Genomic DNA, 26,583 nt, shown 5'->3' on the forward strand with positions numbered 1-26,583 from the left:
GCCACACAGGCCCCTGGAGCATGGGGCCCGGTTCATTTGCAACCCCTGTAGTTACGCCCCTGGCCAGTAGGAGGAACAGTCCTGTTTCTTACTCGGTAAGTCAGTAAAGCCAGTTGGTGGGGATTAATGTACAGCCCAGGCATATAAGTCTGCCATTACCCAGAACCCCTTTACTGCTTTTAGAGAAGGTTGCTGCATATACAGTATTTCCCAGGAAAATGTCCAGCATGCTGGGCTGACCCCCTGTGTATTGAGGCGAGAGGATGAACATGACAGCCAGAAAACTAGCATTTACATAATGAGAAGTAGCATGGTCAGCATCTATGTCTAATTCTACTTTTTAATGTTCTGGAGGATCCATCGGAGAGGGTGACACCATCACTTGTCTTTGAAATGGTCCTGGCAGTTAGGTAGAATTTGGAGTTTAATTGGGTGAGAAATCTCTGCTTTAAGATATTAAAGGAGCAGAGATTGGATCCAACTTGGAAGACGAAACTGAAATCTTTGTTTTCGCTGGAAGCGATCGTTAAGAAATTAATTGCGCTATAAAATCTGAATCTTGTGATGTTCTTGTGAGGTTCTGCTGCCACCTAGTGGATGAAATTCAGACTAATTGTTTGACCGATCTGCACATGGAGATGTCATTTCCAAATTTATTGTGTATATTCTGCTCTTTTTATTATTTGTTTATGCAGCATTAATTTCATCGTATGAGTGATTGAAATTCCATCAATGGCTGTATAAAATGAAGAACCTTTCTCATCAAACCCCCATCCCCTCCAGGTTCTGCAGTTACATTGTGACTCATGACATACACCACAATTTTCTTAGCAATCTTTATAGAACTTCGATATAAAATAAAATGAATTGTGTATGTTTTCTTCTAGGGGATGACCTGATGCGCTGTGTGGACCTCTACAACCAAGCGCAGTCCAAATGGTTCGAAGAGATGGTGACCACCACCCTGGTGCGTTCTTTCATTTCAATATTTAGGGCAATACAGTAAAACCTTGGATTGCGAGCATAATTCGTTCCGGAAACATGCTTGTAATCCAAAGCACTTTTATATCAAAGCAAATTTCCCCATAAGAAATAATGGAAACTCAGATGATTCGTTCCACAACCATTTATTCATAAGTCCTTCGGTTTATAGTCAATATAAAAAGATTATTGCATTGCGATAGGTTGTGTAACCATAAAATGTCCATCCACAAATGGCGCTTCCACAAGGGGATTAGAAGCAAAATCCAGCAGGAGCTACAGAGTATCAGAGAAAAGAGGCGCCTCTAAGTGTAGCAATATGGTTCCATTTAATGAATGTTCAACATTTAGCAACTCACATGGTTGATGAATAAAACAGGCACATCTAAGTATGCAGGCATCTGGGGTAAAGCTGTCCACATAGACCATCTTCTGCACCGCCGGCTGCCAGTCTGTAATCCTGACTGGGAAGACCACCCTGGAGTAAAGCGATCTGAAAGCGAGGGGCAGCATGGAAGGGATGACGTAGATGGCGGTGCGGAGGTTGGTCTATGTGGACAGCTTTAGCCTGGATGCCTGCATCCTTAGATGTGCCTGTTCCAATCATCAACCATGTGAGTTGCTAAATGTTGTACCTTCATTAAATTTAACCATATTGCTACACTTAGAGGTGCCTCTCTTCTCTTTTATACTCAGCTGTGACTTGAGGCTACTTGTATATCAAGACATCGCTTGTATATCAAGTCAAAATTTATTTGAAAATTTTGCTTGTCTTGCAAAGCGCTCTTAAACCAAGTTACTCTCAAACCAAGGTTTTACTGTATAGGATTTTTTTTATGTTGAGGACCAAAAAGCATGTAGTAAGACTTTTCACAGTACAGCCCCACCTAGTGGCCTTTCCTTCATCACAGAGCCCCAGAGTCTGCACCTCCTTTCTACTCACAGTACAGCCTCATCTAGTGGCCTGAGCACCACAGAGCCCCAGAGTCTGCACCTCCTTTCTGATCATAGTACAGCCCCATCTAGTGGCCTTTCCTTCACTACAGAGCCCCGGAGTCTGCACCTCCTTTCTATTCATACTACAGCCCCAGCACCACAGAGCCCCAGAATCTGCACCTTCTTTCTATTCATACTACAGCCTCAGCACCACAGAGCCCCAGAGTCTGCACCTCCTTTCTGTTCATAATACAGCCCCATCTAGTGGCCTGATCACCACAGAGCCCCAGAGTCTGCACCTCCTTTCTATTCATATTACAGCCTCAGCACCACAGAGCCCCAGAGTCTGCACCTCCTTTCTGATCACAGTACAGCCCCACCTAGTGACCTTTCCTTCACCACAGAGCCCCAGAGTCTGCACCTCCTTTCTGATCACAGTACAGCCCCACCTAGTGACCTTTCCTTCACCACAGAGCCCCAGAGTCTGCACCTCCTTTCTGTTGAAAGTACAGCCCCATCTAATGGCCCGAGCACCACAGAGCCCCAGAGTCTGCACCTCCTTTCTATTCATACTTCAGCCTCAGCACCACAGAGCCCCAGAGTCTGCACCTCCTTTCTGATCACAGTACAGCCCCATCTAGTGGCCCAAGCACCACAAAGCCCAAGAGTCTGCACCTCCTTTCTGATCACAGTACAGCCCCATCTAGTGGCCCGAGCACCACAAAGCTCAAGAGTCTGCACCTCCTTTCTATTCATTGTACAGCTCCATCTAGTGTACTGAGCACCACAGAGCCCCAGAGTCTGCACCTCCTTTCTGTTCACAGTACAGCCCCACCTAGTGGCCTGAGTACCACAAAGTCCCAGAGTCTGCACCTCCTTTCTGTTCATTGTACAGCTCCATCTAATGGCCTTAGCATCACAGAGCCCCAGAGTCTGCACCTCATTTCTGTTCATATTACAGCCCCACTTAGTGGCCTGAGCACCACAGAGCCCCAGAGTCTGCGCCTCCTTTCTGTTCATATTACTGCCCCACCTAGTGGTCTAAGCACCACAGAGTCCCAGAGTCTGCACCTCCTTTTTTGTTCATAGTACAGCCCCATCTAGTTGCCTGAGCACCACAGAGCCCCAGAGTCTGCACCTCCTTTCTGATCACAGTACAGCCCCACCTAGTGGCCTGAGCACTACAGAGCCCCAGAGTCTGCACCTCCTTTATGTTCTTAGTACAGCCCCATCTAGTGGCCCCAGCACTACAGAGCTCCAAAGTCTGCACCTCCTTTTTGTTCACAGTACAGCCCCATCTAGTGGCCCGAGCACCACAGAGTCCCAGAGTCTGCACCGCCTTTCTGTTCACAGTACAGCCCCACCTAGTGGCCCATGCCCCAAAGACCCCCAGAGTCTGCACCTTCTTTCTGTTCATAGTACAGCCCCATCTAGTGGCCCCAGCACCACAAAGCCCCAGAGTCTGCACCTCCTTTATGCTCACAGTACAGCCCCACCTAGTGGCCTGAGCACCACAGAGCCCCAGAGTCTGCACCTCCTTTCTGTTCATATTACAGCCCCACCTAGTGGCCCGACCACCACACATCACCAGGGTAAGTGGGATTGTTGTAGAAAATCTGGAGTGCTGTTGCCACAGTGTTAATAAATGTCAGATGTCTGTGGGTTGGAAAGGAAGAGTGTTGGTTCAAAATGGCTTTTGGAGCCTTTGAGTGTGTTCTATAAATAGCATTAAGTGAAAGTATGAAACACCCAGAATGGGGCGGAGTTCCTCTAATTCTGATTTCTGTTCCGCAGGAACTGGAGAGATTGGAGGTGGAGCGGGTGGAGATGATCCGGCAGCACCTTTGTCAGTACACACAGCTACGCCATGAAACGGACATGTTCAACCAAAGCGTGAGTACCCGGATATGTTCACGTTCTGTCCAGTGCAGTGCATTTAATGCGCTCATTGATGTGCGTTTTGCCTGCTAATGACTCTTTTGTTAGGGCAACCTATTCAATCGAATGGGCTCCCACCAAAATGGTGTATGTACTTTTTCTTTTTCATTCTAGTGTATTAAATGCTACAACACACATTCATTGGAAGGGTGCATTGGGGTGCTATTAGGAATGAATTGCTCCATTGCAGACCCAACAAGATAACCTTAAGGTTGAGGGTCAGTATTGCACACTGGTGTGTTGCATTCACTCTTAATTGCACCCCAAAGCAACTCGCCAACTGCTTTGCCTTGCAGCACCCCTCAATGTACGGTATCACACTACTGTGCATTGTGGAGTGCTACAAAAACAAATACATCCATGCAGTTCCAATCATTCTTTATTTTATTGTATATTTTTAGCACTGATTACTGTAGTAATGTCACTGGTCCCTCAAAAGTGTCAAAAAGTGTCAGTCAGGGGTCCGATCTGTGCGTCGCAATGTCGCAGTCCCGCAAAAAATCAGTAATTGCCACCATTACTAGTAAAAAATAAAAAAAGACAAATCTTTCCCCTAGTTTGTAGACGCGATAACTTTTGCGCAAACCAATCAAAATACACTTATTGGGATTTTTTTTAACCAAAAATATGTAGCAAAATACAAATTGACCTAAAAGGATGAAAAAATGTGATTGTTAAATTTTTTTAACAACTTAAGCCCCAGCCCTATTTCGGACACTTTTTGTTCACAAGTTAGAATCAGTATTTCTCTTACGTCCTCCGACAGTCGCCGCCCTCTTCATATTCGTCACAATGGGGTATTCGACTTTGCTCCGAAGGAGTAGCTAGGCAACAGAATATGTAAATATAAAAGTTTTAACACATCCCACCCCCAGGGGGTGGTCCCCTCAGTCAATACCCTCCCACTTCCTGTATCCATACTCCAGTTTCAATGTCTAGCTTGTCAGGAGTAGCTGGATGTCTCTATGCTGGGGCATTTGTCTCAGCCTTTTCTTTATTCTTTTTTGATTTTGTATGAGTTTTTTCTCTCTGTTTGCTTAGCTGTTCATTTTGTCAGCGTTAGTTATTCTTCTGATGAAGAGGATTCGTGCGGGCTGGGACTCGGGCTGATCCCCCTGGTCGCAGGTTGTGGGTCAGTGGTTTTTCCGGCCTGCCATCGAGCGTTCAGCCAGGTATCGCTCCTGGCACAGTGAACGACCCATCCCTGTTCGGTGCAGGGATGCTTGGTGAGGTGGCTACCTCACTGGACGCGGTGTGGTTTCTTAACCCCGGTTTCGTGCGTCCTGGATGCGACTCTCCCTGCCTCATGTGCTGCGGTTTGTTCGCCAGTGCGGGTCCCCCACGTCATTAGAAGGTAAGTGTACTTATGTGGGAACCTGTCTGTCAGGGGGGGTGTCAGTCTGGGACTGTGTAACCTGCCTCTATTCACACTATTTGGCTCCCTGTCATTCTGCCTGCACGCTGTGGGCTGCAGGAGGGGGGGCTGTGTGGCACTGTCTGTGTCTGCCTGTTACTGTGTGAAGCGCTGTGTGCTGTGGGGCATGCCTGTGGTCATGTTGGGGGCACTGTACAGCGGTCGCTGCGGCGACCTGCCATGTTGATTTTTACATGGGCGATGTGTTACATCGCAGAGCGGGGGAGCGGCGTTTTCGGCGCCAAGCGCCGCCATTTTGCCTGCATCGCCCCGGCCGCATGTTTTCAATGCGGGCGGCCATTTTCTTGTAGCCTCTCATAGGCTTTACAAGAGCGCCCTGATTGCATCACTTCCTCTTTCCTGATGTGCACCGATCGCAGCAGCAGCTACTACAGGGGTCCCCTCAGGTTTTTTAACTGTCCTATCTGCCTGTATCCATTGCCTGTTTTCTGTGCTCTCCCTGTGGGGGTCTCATTAGGCTTGTGTGTGTGCTGCGCTCGCCGCGCTTTTTAAGGGGGCAGTAACCCTTTCTTGTCAGCATAAGTTTTGTGGGGCAATGGATTCTCAGGAGGGCAAATTTCCTGCCACCTTGGTGGGTAGCCAGGGGACTGCTGTTTCTTCCCCAGGGGGGGATTTGGCTGTGATTGTGGCTAATCTTGCTGCCCAGGTGCAAATGTTGGTGGCTGCTCAATCCACAAAAAGGTCCGGAGTTTCAATTTCCTCTGGTTCAGAGGGTGATGGTGCGGAGGCTGATATGGCGGGGGTCTCCTTGTCGGGGTCCCGTTCCTCCCTGGATCTTGTGGGGTCCGAGGTGGAGGCTGAGGTTGAAGGGGTGGATAATTCTCCCCCTGGCTCGTCTGAAGAGCTTGCACTCATGGATGACTTGGTTGCTTCCATCAAACAAACGCTGCGCTTGCAAGATGAACCGTGTCCGCCGGCTGCTTTGGCAGCTTATGGGACAAAGAGAAGGTGCAAAAAATCGCAGGTTTTTCCCTGCACTGATGATTTTCAGAGTGCCGTTAAGGAACAATGGCGTAATATTCGCAAACCTTTTGCGGTACCCAGTAGGTTTAAACTGCGTTATCCCTTCACGCCCGCTACTGACGAGCGTTGATGTGTACCACCTCCTGTGGATCACGCGATCGCGGTTCTGAATAAGTCCACAGCGATTCCTGCTGAGGATACCCCGGTATTCCGGGATGCCACAGACAAGAGGCTGGAGTCTCTTGCCCGTCATACCTATTCTATTATGGGTTCTGTACGAAAAGCTCTGTTTGCTTCCCTTATGGCGGCCCAGGCGGTCGCGAGTTGGACGCAGGTGCTTAGACGCGTTTTGGTGGCTGACTCAGCCCCGCAGGCGACATTGGACATGGTGGATCAAATCCATCAGGGTGTCATGTATTTGTGCGATGCGGACTTGGATATGGTCCCGTTGGCCGCACGTGTACACGGTGTGGCGGTGCTGTCTCGCCGTTTGGTTTGGTTGAAGCGTTGGTCGGTGGACCAATCTTCTCGCAAGACTTTAGCCAATCTCCCTTATGACGGTTCTCGTCTGTTTGGCGAATCCTTGGATACTCTGATTAAGGGGATCACTGGGGGTAAGAGAACGCTCTTACCCCAATCCCAGAAGGCTAAGTCGGCTCCTGGTAAGAAGCATGCTTCCTTTCAGTCCTCTCAGGGGTCCTTTCGTGCCTTTCGGCCGCACTTTAAGGGCAAACCGTTCAAAGGTCAGGGCTCTCAAAAGAAGCCGTGGACAGGTAAGCAGAAGTCCGGCCAATCCGGATCCGCTGCCCACAACAGTGCGGCCTGAAGGGGCGCCCTCACCCGGTTCTGGGGTGGGGGGACGCTTGCTCGGTTTTCTACAACCTTGGCTGGCCCGTGTTCGGGACAGGTGGGTTCAGGAAATCGTTTGATCTGGTTACAAGATCGAGTTTCTCTCTCGGCCGGAGAGCAGATTTTTTCCCTCAAATCTTCAACTGTCTCCGGAGCGTTTGCGGGATCTGCACCTGGCGGTGCGGGACCTTAGAGCTCAGGGAGTGGTGGTCCCTGTGCCTCATCGGGACAGATTTCAGGGGTTCTATTCAAATCTGTTCACTGTACCCAGGAAGGAGGGCAAGGTTCGTCCAATTCTGGACTTGAAGGCTCTAAACCGCTTTGTGCGGGTTCGCAAGTTCCGCATGGAATCTCTGCGGTCGGTGGTGGCTGCCCTGGTTCCGGGGGTATTCATGGCCTCCATCGATCTGAAGGATGCGTACCTACACATCCCCATTTTCGAGGGTCACCAGAGGTACCTTCGATTCGCCATTGCGGAGGATCACTACCAATTCGTGGCGTTGCCTTTTGGCCTCGCTTCGGCTCCGCGGGTTTTCACCAAGGTGCTTGCGCCACTGTTGGCCTTGTTAAGGACCCAGGGCATCTCTGTCCTGGGGTATCTGGACAACATTCTGGTTCGATCTGCGACCAGCCAGGGTCTGGAGAAGGATCTGTCCGTCACGGTGCAGACTCTGCAGGAGTTTGGTTGGACGATAAATTATCCAAAATCGACACTGTGCCCGGCGGTTCGTCTTCCCTATTTGGGAATGGTCCTGGACTCGGTCCAAGCGAAGGTCTTCCTACCGGACGACAAACTCAAGGTTCTTCAGGGAGAAGTCCAGTCCCTCAGGGACGTTCCGTGCTCATCCCTGCGGAAGTGCATGCGGTGTCTGGGTCTGATGGTCTCGGCTTTCGAGGCGATTCCCTTTGCCCAGTTTCACACGAGGGGTCTCCAAGCGGAGATTCTGTCCAAGTGGGACGGGCGTCCGCAGTCTCTGGATGTCCAGATTTTGTTGAGCCGTCGCACCAGAAGGGATCTTCTGTGGTGGCTCCAGTCCCCGGCGGTGTCGGGGGGGAAAGTCTTTTCGTCCTCTTTCATGGACGGTGATCACCACGGATGCCAGCCTGTCGGGCTGGGGTGGTGTTCTGGGCGTTCTGTCCGCCCAGGGGACTTGGTCGAAGGAGGAATCCTCCCTTCCGATCAACATTCTGGAGTTGCGTGCGATAACTCTCTGCCTTCACCGTTGGACGGACAGGCTGCGCGGCTGTCCGGTTCGGGTGCAGACGGACAATGCCACGGCGGTGGCTTACGTCAATCACCAAGGGGGCACCAGGAGTGCCCGAGCGGCTCGGGAAGTGGCCGACATTCTTTCTTGGGCCGAGACTCATGTCCCGGCGATATCGGCGGTACACATTCCGGGGGTGGAGAACTGGCAGGCGGATTATCTGAGTCGCCAGACCCTGGATCAGGGGGAATGGTCTCTCCACTCGGCTGTCTTCCAGATGTTGTGCGCGAAGTGGGGTCTTCCGGAAGTGGACCTGTTCGCGTCTCGTCTAAACAACAAGGTAAAAAGGTTCGTGGCAAGGACGCGCGATCCTCGGGCAGACTCGGAACCACACGCGGTGATTCTTGTGGCACCGGACTGGCCTCGCCGGTCCTGGTACGCGGATCTCGTGAACCTGGCGGTCGACGCTCCTTGGCGTCTGCCTCTTCGAGAAGATCTCTTGTCTCAAGGGCCGATATTCCATCCTGCTTTACAGTCGCTGGCTTTGACGGCCTGGCTGTTGAAACCGAGGTCCTGAAGGATAGGGGTCTCTCTCCGGAGGTCATTCACACTTTGAATAACGCGAGGAAGTCTTCCTCGGGGAAGGTCTATCACCGTACTTGGAAGGCCTATTTTGCCTGGTGTGAGTCCAGGGGGTTTTCACCTCGCACATACTCTGTGTCTAGGGTGTTGTCCTTCCTTCAGACGGGTGTCGACCAGCGTATGGCGTTGGCTACGGTCAAGGGTCAGGTGTCTGCGCTGGCCGTTCTTTTTCAACGTCCTATAGCGTCTAACTCTTTGGTTAGTACCTTTGTTCAAGGGGTGCGACATCTGGTCCCTCCTAGGAGGGCACCCTTGCCTCCTTGGGACTTGAACCTTGTGCTGTCCGTGTTGCATCACGCTCCTTTTGAACAGATCAGGAAGATCTCGTTGTCCATGTTGTCCAAAAAAGTCGCTTTTTTGGTGGCGATAACTTCGGCTCGTAGGGTTTCGGAGCTGGCGGCTTTGTCCTGCAAGTCTCCGTACTTGGTCCTTCATCTGGATAAGGTGGTCTTGCGACCCAACCCTTCTTTTCTTCCGAAGAGAGTTTCGGATTTTCACCTCAATGAGGACATTGTCCTGCCTTCGCTCTGCGCGAAGCCCAAACATCCGAAGGAGGTGGAGCTGCATTCCTTGGATGTTGTTCGGGCGATTAGGGTTTACCTGAAATCGACTGAATCTTTCCGCAAGTCGGATTCCTTGTTTGTCCTTCCTGAGGGACCTCGGAAGGGCTTGGCTGCGTCGGCCTCTACCATTGCCAAATGGATCAGACAGACTGTGGAACAGGCCTATACTTTGAAGGGGAAAGTTCCCCCTGTGCCTGTGAAGGCGCGCTCTACAAGATCTCTGAGTACGTCTTGGGCCTGTCGTCATGGGGCTTCTGTGGCCCAGGTGTAAGGCGGCGACTTGGTCGTCCGTTCACACCTTCACGAAATTCTACAGAGTGGATGTTCAGGCATCGGCAGATGCTTCCTTTGGCCGCAAGGTTCTTAGTGCGGCAGTTCCTTAGAGCCTCTTGTATGGGCTTCTTGGCTGTTTGGGATACATGTTGTTATCCCTAGGTTATTTGTTTTCCTGGGAATTTTTGCTTCTGTTGAGCAAGTTTTTTCTTCTGTTGCCCAGGTGGTTTCCTTCCTTTGGTAAGGTTCCTTTCTCTGCTGTGGAGACGGCGTTGCCTTGGGCGCGGCTGCGTTTCCCACCCCTCATGTTTGCACTGCTTTGGGACGTCCCCATTGTGACGAATATGAAGAGGGCGGCGACTGTCGGAGGACGTAAGAGAAAACGGAATTTTTGTAAAATCTTACCTGTAAAATTCCTTTCTCGGAGTCCTCCGACAGTCGCCGCCCCCACCCCTCTTTTGGGGTTGTTTGTACTCTCTACTGCTATTCCACTGAAACTGGAGTATGGATACAGGAAGTGGGAGGGTATTGACTGAGGGGACCACCCCCTGGGGGTGGGATGTGTTAAAACTTTTATATTGACATATTCTGTTGCCTAGCTACTCCTTCAGAGCAAAGTCTAATACCCCATTGTGACGAATATGAAGAGGGCGGCGACTGTCGGAGGAAAGGAATTTTACAGGTAAGATTTTACAAAAATTCCGTTTTTTTCTTAGAAAACTACTTAGAACCCCCAAACATTATATATATATATATATATATATATATATATATATATATATATATATATATATTTTTTTTTAGCAAAGACTCTGGAGAATCAAATGGCAGTCATTGCAATATTTTTTGTCACACCGTATTTGCGCAGCGGTCTTTAAAACGCCATTTTTTTGGAAAAATTACAAAAAATCAAATTTCACTGCATTTAAAAAATACTAAACAGTAAAGTTAGCCCATTTTTTTTGTATATTGTGAAAGATGATGTCACGCCGAGTAAATAGACACCCAACATGTTACGGTTTAAAATTGCGCCCCCTCCCCCCCGTGGAATGGCCACAAACTGCGGTCAATAGAAATCTCAATAGGCGACGCATTACATTTTTTTAACCATTACCAGTTTAGAGTTAGAGTGTAGCTCTTTTTTTTTTAAACTATTGCTCACGCTCTGGCGATCGCGGCGATACCTCACATGTGTGGTTTGAACAGCGATTTCATTCGCGGCTCGACTTCCGTATACGTTTTCTTTCGTTTTATTACAGGTTTTTTAAAAAAAAAATCTGATCACTTTTATTGCTGTCACAAGCAATGTAAACATCCCTTGTGACACCAAAAAGAAGTGACAGGTACTCTTTATGGAGGGATCGAGGGTCTAAAAGACCCTAGACCCCTCCACTACACTTTCATGTTTGCAAAACGCCGAAAACGGCATTTTTGCATACAGCTGTTTTTTTAATCTGCCGCCTTTTGCAACACAGTAACCCGGAAGTGACGTCATGGACGCTGCCTCCGGGTTACGTCATCAGAGACCCGATCAAAGCCACTTCTGGCTTAGACTCCATCCAGCCAGCGGACGCGCCGGCTGGGTGCTCGGGTCTCCCGGTGGGACGGGAGGCCCCAGCAAAGTCACGGAAGACGGCGGGAGGGAGGGGGACGTCCCCTCCCGCTCACCCAGGTAACGATCGAGTGGCTCCCGAGCCGCATTGGTCGTTACCGACGGAAAGCTGACCGTTGGCTCTAAACCACGGGACCAGGGTGATGCCTCTAGCAGTATAACACCGCAAAGTTTGCTGACGTAGGGATGGTCACTAGTGGTTAATATAGCAGAAAGTGAAAAATATATTGTTGTTTTTTTTTTTTTTTTTTCATAATTGTCGCTTTTTTTTGTTTATATCGCAAAAAATAAAAATTTGCACAGGTGATCAAATACCACCAAAAGAAAGCGCTATATGTGAGAAAAGAAAGACATCAATTTTATTTGGGTACAGCCTTGCATGACCGTGCAATTGTCCGTTAAAGTAACGCAGTGCCGAATCGCAAAAAAAATGGCCTGGTCATTAAGGAGGAAAACCTTTCCGATCCGGAAGTGTTTAACAACCCCCTCTGCTACTTACCTGACCAGATCAATATCCGAGAAGTTTTATTGCCTTGATGCTTTACTCTGATTAAAAAGTGTTCCTTTTTTTTTGAGCCATGTATATCTTTAACCCCTTGTGTGTCTTCTGTTCACTACAGACGGTGGAGCCGGTGGATCAGCTGCTGCAGAAAGTGGATCCGACCAAAGACAGGGAATTGTGGGTGAAGGAGCACAAGACGGGGGACATCCGACCCATGGACATGGACATATAGACTTTTTCTGGCGCTTAATTTCTGCGCAGTTCCTCCTGTATATATTTCTGTAAGATATAAAATCTTGCTTTATTCCCGTGTCACCAAATGGTTGAAAATGGAACGCCGGGGACGCGGCGAGTTCTGGGACTGTGAACGCAGATGACACTGGGGGGGGGGGAGGGGTCTGAGACTGTGGATGAGGCAGGGGGACCCCCAGGTGCAGCCTGTAGAAGGGCGTCTGTTGGCATTCTGGTTGCGTCCGGCGTGCACAGAATCCAATGTTCCCGAAGATTTAAGGAAGGACTCTGCTGAGCTCTGTATATAAAATCTGCTCATTATCATCATAGAAGATCTGCAATCCTTTAGGTGGAATCTTTCTCCTTATTATGATGTCACCATACCTGTAACTGCCCAGTGCAAATGCAGAGATTTAAATATTAAGGCCGCTCCTCACCCGCAGCACGTTATAACTGAACGCGTCTGAATGAAGATACAAACAATCACAGCCATGATGCAAAGGAAACTGTCCCTGCTCTTCTCCTGCATGAGCTGCAAAGGAATTCAACATGTCGGGGGGGGGGGGGGATTCAGACCGCACTCTGTGATATGCTCATTAGCTGCTATATCATTGCCAAGAACAGAAAGAGGGGGGAATAAGTGTATACACCGTCCCAAATACACAGCTCAGCTTCCATCACAGCCTTCTCACTAAGGCCGTGTTCACATCTCCGCATTCCCGATCATGCAGTAAACCGCACAGAAAACGCACGCTTTGCTGCGCATTTCAGAAATGCACTGCAAATGCCCACCACGCTTGCATTGGCATTACGTTTTAACCACTTCTGGACCGGAAGGATTTGCCCCCCTTAATGGCCAGGCCATATTTGCGATTCGGCACTGCGTTACTTTAACGGACAATTGCGCGGTCGTGTGGCGCTGTACCCAAATAAAATTGATGTCCTTTTTTTCCCACAAATAGAGCTTTCTTTTGGTGGTATTTGATCACCTGTGTGATTTTTTTTATTTTTTGCGCTGTAAACAAAAAAATAGCGACAATTAAAAAAAAATATATATATATATTTTTTTACTTTCTGCCAGAGCTGCACGATTAATCGTAACAGAATCGAGATCGCGATTCACTCCCCCTGACGATCTTAACATGACACTTGTTCGATTCTTTACATAGCTGTGAGGGAGAAGCTGTCAAAAAAAAAAAAGAGCCTCCCCGCAAAAGCCTATCAGCATTAGTCTCCCACTGAACTGTAAACACAAATGATTACATTGTATCTTTTCTTTCCCTCTGCCGGAGGAAGGAAGTTTAACTTCTTAAAGACTAAACCTTTTTCCTACACTTGTTGCTTGTAAGTTAAATCAGTTTATTTTTCCTAGAAAAGTAGTTAGAACCCCCAAACATTTATATATATATATTTTTTTTTAGCAGAGACCCTGCAGAATAAAATGGTGATTGTTGTAAATTTTTATGTCACACTGTATTTGCGCAGCAGTCTTTCAAACGCAATTAATACACTTTAATGAATAAAAAAATAAAAAAAATAAAACAAAACCGTAAAGTTATCCCAATTTTTTTTATAATGTAAAAGATGTTACACAGAGAATCGTGATCTTTATTCCAAGCAAAAAGATCGTGATTCTCATTTTGGCCAGAATCGTGCAGCTCTAATTTCTGCTATATAACATTCCCAATAAAAAAAATGTAAAAATCAAATTTTTTCATCATTTTAGGCCAATTTGTATCCTGCTACATATTTTTGGTAAAAAAAAAAAAAATCCTAATAAGCGTATATTGATCAGTAAAAAAAAAATAAAAATTAGAATCTGCGCTGCTTGATAGTATTGTACGGACGTGCACGCGCATACGCATGCGCGCCACACCCCAAGAAGAGCTAAAAGTGTTTCTACGCGTGTGTGCATGTATACGTGAATATGCACACTCGCTATACAGCCACTCCTCAGGTTTTTACAAAGGAACTTTTAGCTGGGAAATCCGATCATCATGCATCAGTACCGCGTGCAAAAACACTTCGTTGCTATGGGTACGTGTCTACAGAATGCGCTCAGCCTTCCAATTGGCTCATCAAGCAAGGGATGATAATGAGCAAACCCACCAACCAATCAGGCTGCTTACTGTTGTCCTCCTGTGAATAGCCTATGAGATCCCATTGGCTGCTCTTTGCCTTTGTTATAAAAGCCTGTAGGTGTCTACAGTTCCCCCCATGGCATTACATAAGCACTGGAAACTTGCTCTGGGACAAAAAACTAACCAGGTTAGAATTTCGGTGCACGCAGGTGAAGATTTTTCGGCATCTGAAGTATTTGGATCTGTCACTCACTGAACGAAGTGTTGAAGAACAGACTGAAAAAACATAGAGGTTTCCTTTTACAATTATCCAGCATGGCCGCCCCTCCCCACCCCCACTTCACAGGACACATCGTTGTTTAGTGAACTGCTGCATATCCACTGACTCTTTCCTGCTAAAAGGATTCCCTTTAAGGACTGGGAGCACCTATGCAAACTCCTCAGCCAGGCCGGTGCAAGTACTGGCTGTACAGTAGTGTGTTGTGTTGTTACAATGTTTTTAATGATGTTGATACGATGTTGATGCATGTAACGCACACGGGGAGGACTATGTAACAAGCTGAGGTCACCCAAATGATTATTTAGATTGCTCCATTCTGTGCAGAATCAGGATTGATACAACACGTTGTCATGTGTTAAGGTTTGCTGCATCAAGGCCGTCTATTCAGTTTTTAAGCCGACCTTTCATGGCAAATGGAAAATGCATTTTTTTCTTTCCAGCCCTCTGACCCCCCCCCCCCCCAACACAAAGAACCTAATAAACAAACCCCCCCCCCCAAAAAGAAAAAAAGAAAAACTCAACCCAGGCCACCAATGCTTCCAAGAGGCATGGGTGACGTCACCATGACTCATGTAGAGCTGGGAGCTCAAAATCGAGAGAGAATGCATTCCAGCCAATTGCAAGCATGCATTCTCATGTGATTTTGGGCCTCCAGTTCTGATGATGTCACCCATGCCTCCTTTAAGCACTGCAGTCCAGGGCTTAGGTTTACTCCAAATTTTTTTTTTAAAACTAACGGCTTTTTGGGGGAACAAATAAGAGAGCCCTCCATGGAAAGTCCATTTGGGCACATTGGGATGTACCGATCCATGGATCACTCTGTACTACAACTTACAGGGGCTCGTAGGAGGTTGTGTTGAGACTGGAAGTGCTGGCAAATAAGAGAGCCCTCCATGGAAGGTCCAATTGGGCACATTGGGATGCACTGATCCATGGATCACTCTTTACTACAACTTACAGGGGCTCGTAGGAGGTTGTGTTGAGACTGGGGGTGCTGGAAAATAAGAAAACTGTCCATTTGCCATTGAAGGTCTAATTGGGCACATTGGGATGCACCGATCCATGGATCACTCTTTACTACAATTTACGGGGCTCGTAGGAGGTTGTGTTGAGACTGGGGGTGCTGGAGAATAAGAAAACTGGCCATTTGCCATTGAAGGTCCAATTGGGCACATTGGGATGCACCGATCCATGGATCACTCTTTACTGCAACTTACGGGGCTCGTAGGCGGTTGTGTTGAGACTTGGGGTGCTGAAAAATAAGAGAACTGTCCATTTGCCATGGAAGATCCAATTGGGCACATTGGGATGCACCGATCCATGGATCACTCTTTACTACAACTTACGGAGCTCGTAGGAGGTTGTGTGCAGAGTGGGGGTGCTGGAAAATAAAAGCACTGTCCATTTGCCATGCAAAGCCCAATTGGGCGTATTGGGATGCACCGATTCATGAATCACTTTTTACTACAACATGCAGGGCTCTTAGGAGGTTGTGTTCAGACTGGGGCTGCTGGGAAATAAGAAAGCCCTCTGTGGAAGGTCCAATTGGGCACATTGGGATGCACCAATCCATGGATCACTCTTTTCTACAACTTATGGGGCTCATAGGAGGCTGTGTTCAGACTGGGGGTGCTAGAAAATTAGAAAGCTGTCCATTTACCATGGAAGGTCCAATTGGGCACATTGGGATGAACCGATCCATGGATCACTCTGTAATACCACTTACGGGGGGCTCGTAGAAGGTTGTGTTCAGACTGGGGGTGCTGGCAAATAAGAAAGCCCTCTGTGGAAGGTCCAATTGGGCCCATTGGGATGCACCGATCCATGGATCACTCTTTACTACAACATACAGGGCTCATAGTAGGTTGTGTTAAAACTGGAGGTGCTAGCAACTAAGAGAACCGTCTATTTGCCAAGGAAGGTTCAATTGGGCCCATTGGGATGCACCGATCTATGGATCTTTACTACAACTGATGGGGCTCATAGTAGGTTGTGTTCAGACGGGGGGTTCTCTTATTTGCCAGCACCCCCAATTTGCCATGGAAGGTCCAATTGGGGTGCTTTGGGATGCAATTTAAAATAAACGGCACCAATCCATGAATCACTTCTTACTACAATGTACAGCACTCAAAAGGAGGTTCTGTTCAGACTGACAATGGAACACTCTGGGATTTGGTGGAGCTTCTTTTATTTTCAGACCAAGAGGACCTGTCTAAGGGCAAACTCTGTACAGATCTTCCCTGTTCAAGCTCTTTTTTGCAAAATTAACATTTTTGCTGGTCACAATTATTATTTTTACTCTTTCTGTTGTGTGTTTGAAGTTCAGAGTGCCATTTGTGTTCAGCATCCAAACAAGCGTGTGGGGCCAGTAATAACACGCATGAACCTGCAAGTATTTTAACAAAAGGAACCTGCAACTTTATATAGGCAATCAGAACACTGGAATGATGACGGTACAGGATATGCCCACCTGATAATGAGCTGTCATGTAAATTAGGAGGAGGTCGTAGGTGACATTATCAATGCTTGGAAGAGCATTGGGGAAGATGGGAGAGATTTAAAAAAGGAGCAAAGTCCTACAGCAGTGCAGAGTATTTCAGGAGAGGAGATTCAGAGGAAGAAGCAGAGTCCTCCAGCAGGCTTTTTCAGGAGAGGAGACTCAGAGGAAGAAGCAGAGTCCTCCAGCAGGCTTTTTCAGGAGAGGGGGCTCAAATGAAGAAGCAGAGACCTCCAGTAGACTATTTCAGGAGAGGAGAGTACCAGGAAGGAGAGGAGTCCTCAAGCAGTGCAGAGTATTTCAGGAAAGGAGACTCAGAGGAAGAAGCAGAGTCCCCCAGCAGAGTATTTTAGGGGAGGAAACTCAGAGGAAGGAGCAGAGTCCTCCAGTAGGCTTTTTTAAGGAGAGGAGGCTCAAAGGAAGAAGCAAAGTCCTCCAGTAGACTATTTCAGGAGAGTAAGAGGAAGGAGAGGAGTCCTCAAGCAGTGCAGAGTATTTCAGGAGCAGAGCAGAGTCCTCCAGCAGACTGTTTCAGGAAAGGAGACTCAGAGGAAGAAGCAGAGTCCCCCAGCAGAGTATTTTAGGAGAGGAGATTTAGAGGAAGAAGTGGAGTCCTCCAGAAGAGTATTTCAGGAGAGGAGACTCAGAGGAAGAAGCTGAGTCCTCCAGCAGAGTATTTCAGGAGGGGAGACACTGAGGAAGAAGTGCTGGAGGACTCTGCTTCTTCCTCTGAGTCTTCTCTCCTGAAATACTCTTCTGGGGGATGCTGCTTCTTCCTCTGAGTCTTCTCTCCTGAAATAGGAGACCCTGAGGAAGGAGCAGAGTCCTCCAGCAGTACGGAGTATTTCAGGAGAGGAGAGTTGTATAGAGATAGGAGCAGAGTCTTCCAGCACTGCAGAGTATTTCCGGAGAAGAGAGATCGAGGAAGGAGCAGAGTCCTCCAGCAGTGTAGAGTATTTAAAAGAAAAGTATGGGGTTATGTTTTTTTTCAGGGTCATACTTGCCTAGCTGGATGCTGCATCTGTCCCCCCGGTGCCTCTAAGACTGAGAACAGAGCGATCTAACACTGCTGATCGCTCGGTTCTCGGAGTCGGGTGTCGGTCCAGGCATGTGGGCGGATTCCGACTCCATTGTCGCTGCCTGAGCCTGGATCGGCTCTGTGACTTCAGCAGACAGCGGACTTCAGCCCGCTGTCAGCCGAAAATGAGTCACAGGAGTGCAGAGCTAACTGCTCTCCTGTGATCCACAGGAGAAGTACAGCCAAACGAGCTCTGGCTGTGCTTCTCTTTTAAGGAAAGTGGAAGGAAAATGTTAAAATAATATTTAGTACAGATATATAAAATATTTAATTTTTTTTTTTCCATTTGTAAAGACTTGTAGCTCCCTGATGGAGATGAATAAATGAATGCACACTGATGTAATATAGCACTATAATAAAGCTTGATACATGGTCCTCAGCAGGTTTATGGGATGTATGAATTGCGCTCTATAGGAAATATTTCTTGTTGTAGCAACCAAAATACTTTTATCATTTTCAAGTCTATTTTTCAGAAACGTTGGAAGTTTATGATCTGCTAAATGTTTCCTATAGCTCATTTTGTACATCAGCGTCCCTAAACCCCCCCTCCCCCACCCCCTACATTAGAATTTCATCTTTTTGTACAGATATATTGTAAAAGAAAAGTCATTTTCAGAGTATATAAATACTAATTTAAGATTATAAACTTGATTATACTGGGACCGAAATGACCCCCAAATGGTGTTTAAACGTACTTTGTACATTGTTTCCGATTTCGTGTTCAAGTCGTGAAGTTATTACGGATGTTTTGTCTTCATTTTCTATAAGAATTGTTACAGAGAAATGACCGCCTTTTATTTTTTGGCTGAAACAGAGAAAAAATAAATAAATAATGGTTGTTATATAATACGAACTTTTGTCATTTGGTCCTCGGAACGTCTGAGCGAAGTGACAGAAATCTGTTTTATCTTCCAGTATTCAATAAAAATCCAGATTATATATATTGATTTCAGACTGGAGAGTCTTATTCACGTGACTGGAGAATGTACTGAATGGCACGGGTGACAATGACGGGGTCCAGGTCCGTTCTTTAAAGGGGGAAACCAGAACTTTAGGTTTTAATTGGATGGAGGGGTAACCCATCTGTCAGGTTTGTGAAATCAATAGAAAAGCTTTCCACTTAGGGGTGTACTCACTTTTGTTGCCAGTGGTTTAGACATTAATGGCTGTGTGTTGTTATTTTGAGGGGACAGTAAATTTACACTGTTATACAAGCTGTACACTCACTACTTTACATTGTAGCAAAGTGTCATTTCTTCAGTGTTGTCACATGAAAAGATAGAATAAAATATTTACAGCTTCTTAGGATTGGCCCAGTACAGTGAGACCTTCCTGTTGGGATCACTCAAGTGGGTTTAGAATAGGTCCTGAATTCATCCCTAGGCTCAATATAAAGATAGCTATTGAAACTGTTTATCATAAAAGGAGCATTGATATTCACAATGGACATGTGCTAATAGTCAGTGGCGGCCCGTGCATAGGGGGCGCCGGAGCGCCGCCCCCCCCAAAAAAAAAAAAGAAAAAAAAAATGACAAAAAAATAATAAAGTTTTGAAAAAAAAAAAAAATTGGGTTCGCAGGCCTATGCGCTCGGCCTGGTGGATATGGGGGGGGGGGGGGGTGTGGTGTTTACGACCCAGAAGAGGCGCCGATTGGCTGCCTTCTGGGGGCGTAACCTGGGCGCAGCAAATAGCGCTGAGCCACCCCCACCTTCGTGATATCCTGGCTGTGATTGGTCCAGTCTCCAGCCTGGACCAATCATCATCCAGGACATTGCTGACTCGCAATGGGGGCGGTGCCGGTGTGTGCGTCAGTCACGCACCGTCACCGCCCATCTCCTTCCCGCCGCCCGGACCGGAACTGAAGACAGAAGACTGAAGAGGAGGACATCCACGCCGCTGCTCGTCTCGGTTCCCGGAATCCCGCCACCGTCAGAAGGTAAGTGGTTGAAGCCGGCCTGTACCATCACCTGTGCCATCCCTATGCCATCACCTGTGCCATGCCTATGCTATCACCTGTGCCATGCCTATGCCATCACCTGTGCCATGCCTATGCCATCACCTGTGCCATGCCTATGGCATCACCTGTGCCATCACCTGTGCCATGCCTGTGCCATCACCTGTGCCATGCCTATGCCATCACCTGTGCCATGCCTATGCCATCACCTGTGCCATGCCTATGCCATCACCTGTGCCATGCCTATACCATCACCTGTGCCTTGCCTGTACCATGACCTCAAAGTCATGCAATATTTTTTTACCGCGTTTTTTGCCGCGAAGCAATACCTATTACATTTTTCTTTTTGCGCGTGTGTAATATTGGCCCATGTCCATTATGACTATCAATGCTGCTTTTGATGAGAACACTTTCAGTTAGTATCTTTAGATTGAGTCTAAGGATGAGCTCAGGTACTGTATATTCAGATCCTAGTCTGAACTCACCTGAGTGAGTCCACCAGGAAGTGATCAACTGGGCCAATCCTAAGTGGCTGAGAAATGCTTTGGCGGCTTATGATTGGCCCAGTACAGTGATGGCTTCCTGGTGGGATCACTCAAGTGGGATCAGACTAGGATCTGAACATACCTGAGCTCCTGCCTAGACTCAATCTAAAGATACTAATTGAAAAGTTTTTTTTATAAAAGGAGCATTGATATTCACAAAGGACGTGTGTTACTACTTCCAGGATACATGCAATACTGGCACGCGTCCATTGTGACCATCTGTGCTACTTTTATGAGAACACTTTCAGTTGGTATCTTTAGACTGAGTCTAGGGATGAGCTCAGGTACAGTATGTTCATATCCTAGTCTGAACCCACTTGAGTGAGTCCACCAGTAAGCAATAAACTGGGCCAATCATAAGTGGTTGGAGAATGCCTCGGCTGCGTATGATTGGCCTAGTACAGTGATGGCATCCTGGAGGGATCACTCAAGTGCGTGGGTTCATATTTGGATCTACACTCATCCCTAACTGACTCAATCTAAGGATTCTAATAGAAAGTATTCTCATAAAAGGAGCATTGATATGAACGTGTGCTACTATTATTAGGGCACATGTAAGATTGGCGCATGTCCATTGCATATGTTAATGCGCCAGTTGTCTCAATCACAATTTTTTGGTGGTGGGCAGTGCTTTAAGTGGCCCAAAAGAGGTGCCGGTACTCTATTATAGCCTATAAATTTTGTCCCACATCAGGGTCCCCACAGAGCACCCCCCTGGCCTGGGCTAGGACTCCGGAGCAGGGGGACTCACTGGTGGTGACTGATCTGGCTCTGGAGTGGGAAATATTCTTGAGGGGGTGCAGATGTGGGGGTGGGGTTTTCTGATTTATGGTGGAGCTGCCAAGGTTCAGCCAACAAGCTAAACTAAGGATCCCTGACTGACGAATGAATCTGATATCCGAGTCCAGCGCTTTACATTTATCCTTTCTTTAGGTTTGTTTTGCTGACTATGAGCCCATTGGGGGTTTCCACTCCCGTTTTGGTCACCAAGACTGGAAATGAGGGGAAGTAGGACACATCAATAAAAACCTGCCCCTTACGTTTTTCCAGTTCGAAGTTCTAGATTGGAATCTAATGATAAAGTTCCACAAAACATTCCACTTTCTCCAAAGTCCTTGGACCTTCCAGTTTCTGTACCACAGTTATGAACACTAATAACTGATCTGTACGTCTCTCCTGACCTCGCATGTCACCGCCGACCGCCGACCGCCGACCGTATCAGGGTAGCCAGTTGGCCTAGGGGGTAGCTGCTCTTCCTCTCATACTGGAGACCCCTGGATCGAATCCCCACAGGTCACTTTATCACTAGGCTCCTGGCTGTAGAAAAGCCCTTACGCTGGGAGTTTCTCAGACCACAAAATATTAAGACCCTCTTTTATAGTGGCTGAAGGTTCACAGACAGCCACTTTATATTGTATAGTCCTAGTCATCCCCATTAACAGAGATTGGCAACTATACCAAGGAGTCAGCACAGAGACTAGAACCAGAAACTCCAACACCACTGCTGGATCAGCTCCTGGCTGCTAACCCTCTGAGCCAACTCCCAGCCTGAACATCAGAGCAATGTATCCCAATGCCTTCATCAGGCATACACAACATACAGGGAATAAATTGTAACCAAAACCAGGATTCAATCCCTTGTCTCCAATGATCCTGGTCAGCATCCAACTGATCGTGCTGGATCAGCACATGGCTGCTAACCCTCTGTGCCAAATCTCAGGCTGAACATCACAGTAAAGTGTATCTCAATGTCCTCATTAGGTCTACACAACATACAGGGAATACATTGGAACCAAAAGCAGGATTTGATCCCTGGTCTCCAGCAATTCTATATGGCATCTAACTGATCATGCTGGATGCTAACCCTCTAAACCAACTCTAATGCCCCATACGCACGCGTCGAAAATTGGCAGGGAATTTTCGGCCAACATCCGATCTCCCGATTTTCGGTTTGTTAGTATGATGCTTCCGACAACCAACTCCGACTTTTCGGCCGAAAAAAATCTGGTGTGCAGGCTATAAAATTTTTGTTGCCCGTCAACACAACGGCCGATTTTCGTGCAGTCAGTACAGATTTCGACAGGGAAAAATCTGATGAGCAAGTCTGGGCATGCTCAGTGAAGAAAACAAAGAAACACAAAGAAAGCAACCCAACACATGACATCACTTCTGAAGTAGAATTTTGTTGGCCGAGAAAATTAGTGTGCAGTCTAGGCACATTCCAACCAACAAAACACAACTCTGGACAAAAGTCGGACGATCGGTCGGCCGATAATCGTTGCGTGTGTACGAGGCTTTAGTCTGAGCAGCAAGATGTCATATCCCAATTTAATCAGGTCAACACAACATATAGTTAATAAATTGGAACCAAAACCGGGATTCAAGCCCTGGTCAACATCCAATAAATCATTCTGTATCATCATCCGGCTGCTAACCCTCTGAGCCAACTTTCAGCCTGAAGCATCTCAATGTCTTCATCAGGTCTGTACAACATACATGGAACTAACTGGAATCAAAACCAGGATTCAAGCCCTGGTCTCCAACAATACTGGTTTGGCTGCTCACCCCAAGCCAGCTCCCAGCCTGAACGTCCAATTGACGTATCTCGGTGTCATGAGGTCTACACAGCATACAGGAAATAACTGGAACCAAAAGCTGGATTCAAGCCCTGGTCTCCAACTATCTTCAACCAACCCTGACACAGCCAGCACTGAGATTCGAACCCAGGTCCCCAAAAACAAATACTGTGAGCCCTAGAATACGGAGCCACAGAACAGTACAACACAGTTGGACTTTTCTGCGGACTTTTCTGCGGACTTTTCTGCCGACTTTTCTGCCGACTTTTCTTTGCAGTACTCTGTATTTGTACACTACATACATCTTCTAATTAAAATAAATGAAATAATAAAAAAACAAGTAAGAAAAGTTGGCCAGTCTAGGAATTTAAAAAAAAAGAAAAAAAAAAGATGGCCAGTCTACCAGACACAGAAGGAAAAGGATACGTAAGGTCAATCCTAGCATATATAAACCGTGCTCAGCTTTGAAGTCCTATTGAGAGGTGCAGTTATCTGTAATCCCAGAGAACTTTTGCCCCCAATGAAGGGTCACCAAAAGTTGCTTTGAGCTCATTCCCACCACAACCTACATCCTAAATTCTGGGAGTGGTGCTAGTTCTGGGTCTGGTGAGTCATTGTGTGCTGCTGGTGAAATTAGCCCTTGGACTTGCCCATTTTGTGCCCTTTAGTCAACCTAATTTTTTTTTTTTTCACCGCTGATAATATCTCATGGAAAATTCTAATGTATATCATTGTAATTGGAATACCTAGACACACCCTGGGCGTTCCATTTTTTTTTTTTCTCAGGCCTGAAGATAGTAAAACTGGTTTGTCTGGATTTGAAGTAAACTTTTTTCTTCACTTTCTTACCTGGCTTTAAGAATGGCGACTGCTGATTTGAGTTCTGAGCTTCGTTGCTCTGTCTGCATAGACATTTACATTGATCCAGTGACCCTGCCATGCGGACACAGCTTTTGCCGGGACTGTATCACCAAGGCATGGGACCACCAGGGAAGGGGAGACTCTAAATGCCCCGAATGTAAGCAAATATATGGGAAGAGGCCGGAACTGAAGATAAATGTGAGGCTTCTTAATATAGCAAAGGTTTTTCAATACAGCCAACCAGATGATGAGGAGACCGGGGTCTACTGCACCTATTGCGATTTACGTGTTCCAGCTGCTAAGTCCTGCTTGCAGTGTGAGACCTCTATGTGTGATAACCATCTGAGGAAACATAACAGGACGGTACAGCATGCTTTAATTCCGCCTACCAGGTCTGTAAGAGATAGAAAATGCTCCATTCACAAGAAGATACTAGAACATTACTGTGCTGAGGACTCTGAATGTATCTGTGAGTCCTGCAGGTTGGATGAAGAACACAGAGGACACCTGATGGAGTCATTGAATGAAGCTTCAGAGACAAAGAAGAAGAAACTCCGAAACGTTCTGGAGATTATGACAACAAGGAAGGAAGAGACTGAGGATAAGGTTCGGAGGCTGCAGGAATGCAGGACAGCCATACAAGAAAAAGCAGCCAGAGTCAATGAGAGAGTCGCTGCCCTTTTCAGAGACATCAGGAGGCAGCTGGAAGACCTGGAGAGGAAATTCTTGGGAGAAACCTCCAAGCAGGAAGAGAAGATCTCATGCTCAGTCTCCAATCTGATGCGGCAACTGGAAACGAAGAAGGGCGAGCTGTCTAGGAAGATGCGGCACATCGAGGAGATGATTAACATGGTGGACCCACTGACTGTCCTCCAAGACCAGCACTCGGACAAAGAAGACTTTTCTGATAACGAGAACCGAGATGATACAAAGATCCCAGATGTTGGAGATCTGACTTTCTCAGACACGTTATACGCAGGTTTTTCTGATATTATGAAATGCGCAAACATTTTATTTTACACGCAGGACCCCACCGACCTAACGCTGGATCGAAACACAGCTGCCAACAACCTCAAAATTTTACATACGTTACGGACGGTACGTTGGTCACAGGTAGACCAAAACCACCCACAGCTCCCAGAAAGATTTGAGAAATATCAGGTGATGAGTAGCAGGAGCTTCTCCTCGGGGCGCCATTACTGGGATGTGGAGACCGGTAGGTCGGGAGGATGGGGAATTGGGGTGTGTTACCCCAGTATAGAGCGGAGGGGAGACCAGTCTATCATTGGAGAGAACAGCCGCTCCTGGTGCTTGCGCAGGCTATGCTTGTGGAGGTGGTATAACCAATATTCCGGGAGACATGATGGTCACATTATACAGATACCCCACAATATTACCAATGATAAGATCAGAATCTATCTGGATTACGAGGCCGGGCAGATCTCCTTTTATGAACTGTCTGACCCCATCCAACACCTCCACACCTTCACCGCCACCTTCACTGAGCCCCTTCATGCCGCCTTCTATGTCTGGGGGGACTGGTGGTACAAGGACAGCTGGGTAAGAATCAAGAGCACTTCTGAATCCCTGAGCCATGAACCTGATTGGGTGACTAGTCATTCAATAGGATCCAGCACTGAGTGATTCCACGGGAATCCACTGGAAACTGAGGACATCTAGGATGATGCACATGGGTGCAAATACAGGACATACTCTACCAGTCCTGGCTTGGTTTACACCTATTGCCGCACGTTGCATGTAGGGCAGCCCATTCCTTTAAATGGGCTGCCCCACATGCGATAAACATGGAAAGGGAGTCCCTAATTCTTTTCCAAAATACACCGAACTGCTTGGTGTTGCGGCACCATGCGGTTTAGCATGCATATTTTCAGATCCATGGGGGTGTCATTAACAAATAATAGACTCGCCATAGTTTCAGGAAAGTCAGGAAAGTGCACAATTTTGCGTGTGTTTCAAAATGCAAAGGTCTAAACTAAGCCCTAAAGTCCATCTAAATCAGGCATGTCCAACCTGCGGCCCGGGGGCCGCATGCGGCCCGGAACTGCAGGCAATGCGGCCCACTGCCCCCTGACAATTTTTTTTTTTTTTGCTGGGGACGAAGTCGAGTCAGGGGCACGGCCACAGAGGCAGCCTCGGAGGGGATCATTCACTAGTGGTGTTAAATTAGTGCTGGGGGGGGTGCGGCAGCACGGGAAGGGCGCGGCGGCGTTTTATTACTTATATACCTTAACGAATAGTATATATTTTATATGCGGCCCGAGAAAATTTCTCTACACTCAATGTGGCCCAGAGAAGCCAAAAGGTTGGACTCCCATGATCTAAATCTAAAAATATAACATAAAAATATAATATATTGCAGCTCACCATTTCTTTAGATGTGGTGGCTGCATTCGTTTTAATTTTTGATAATTGATTCCATGATTTTATTTTATTATCCAGCTGTTTATTTCTTGCAAATGTATAACTAAAGGCAAAACTTTTTTTTTTTTTTTTAAAGTTTTGTATAGAGTGGAGAGGGATTAGACCCCCTGTCAGGTTTTTATTCCTGTCTGTGCCCCC

General features: G+C 47.1%; 2 protein-coding genes across 4 annotated transcripts in view; both read left to right on the forward strand.

Moving 5' to 3' along the window:
- GAS7 (growth arrest specific 7) overlaps positions 1-12,305 on the forward strand; it is a 240,908-nt gene extending 228,603 nt beyond the window's left edge. For all 3 annotated transcript variants that reach the window (XM_082272444.1, XM_082272445.1, XM_082272446.1), the window contains 3 exons: positions 888-967; positions 3,712-3,810; positions 12,018-12,305. In XM_082272444.1, the coding sequence (XP_082128570.1) occupies positions 888-967; positions 3,712-3,810; positions 12,018-12,131 (293 nt within the window). In that variant the 3' untranslated portion in view covers positions 12,132-12,305. The remainder of the gene's footprint in view (positions 1-887; positions 968-3,711; positions 3,811-12,017) is intronic.
- An 11,694-nt stretch (positions 12,306-23,999) lies between these two features.
- Positions 24,000-25,861, forward strand: LOC309567527 (E3 ubiquitin-protein ligase TRIM39-like). The gene has a single exon (XM_082272912.1). It carries the CDS (start codon positions 24,004-24,006, stop codon positions 25,645-25,647), a length of 1,644 nt encoding a protein of 547 aa, XP_082129038.1. The 5' UTR covers positions 24,000-24,003; the 3' UTR covers positions 25,648-25,861.
- Positions 25,862-26,583: the final 722 nt, after the last annotated feature.

This window comes from Pelophylax lessonae (assembly GCF_965119305.1).
Source record: "Pelophylax lessonae genome assembly, chromosome: 11".
NCBI classification, from domain to species: domain Eukaryota; kingdom Metazoa; phylum Chordata; class Amphibia; order Anura; family Ranidae; genus Pelophylax; species Pelophylax lessonae.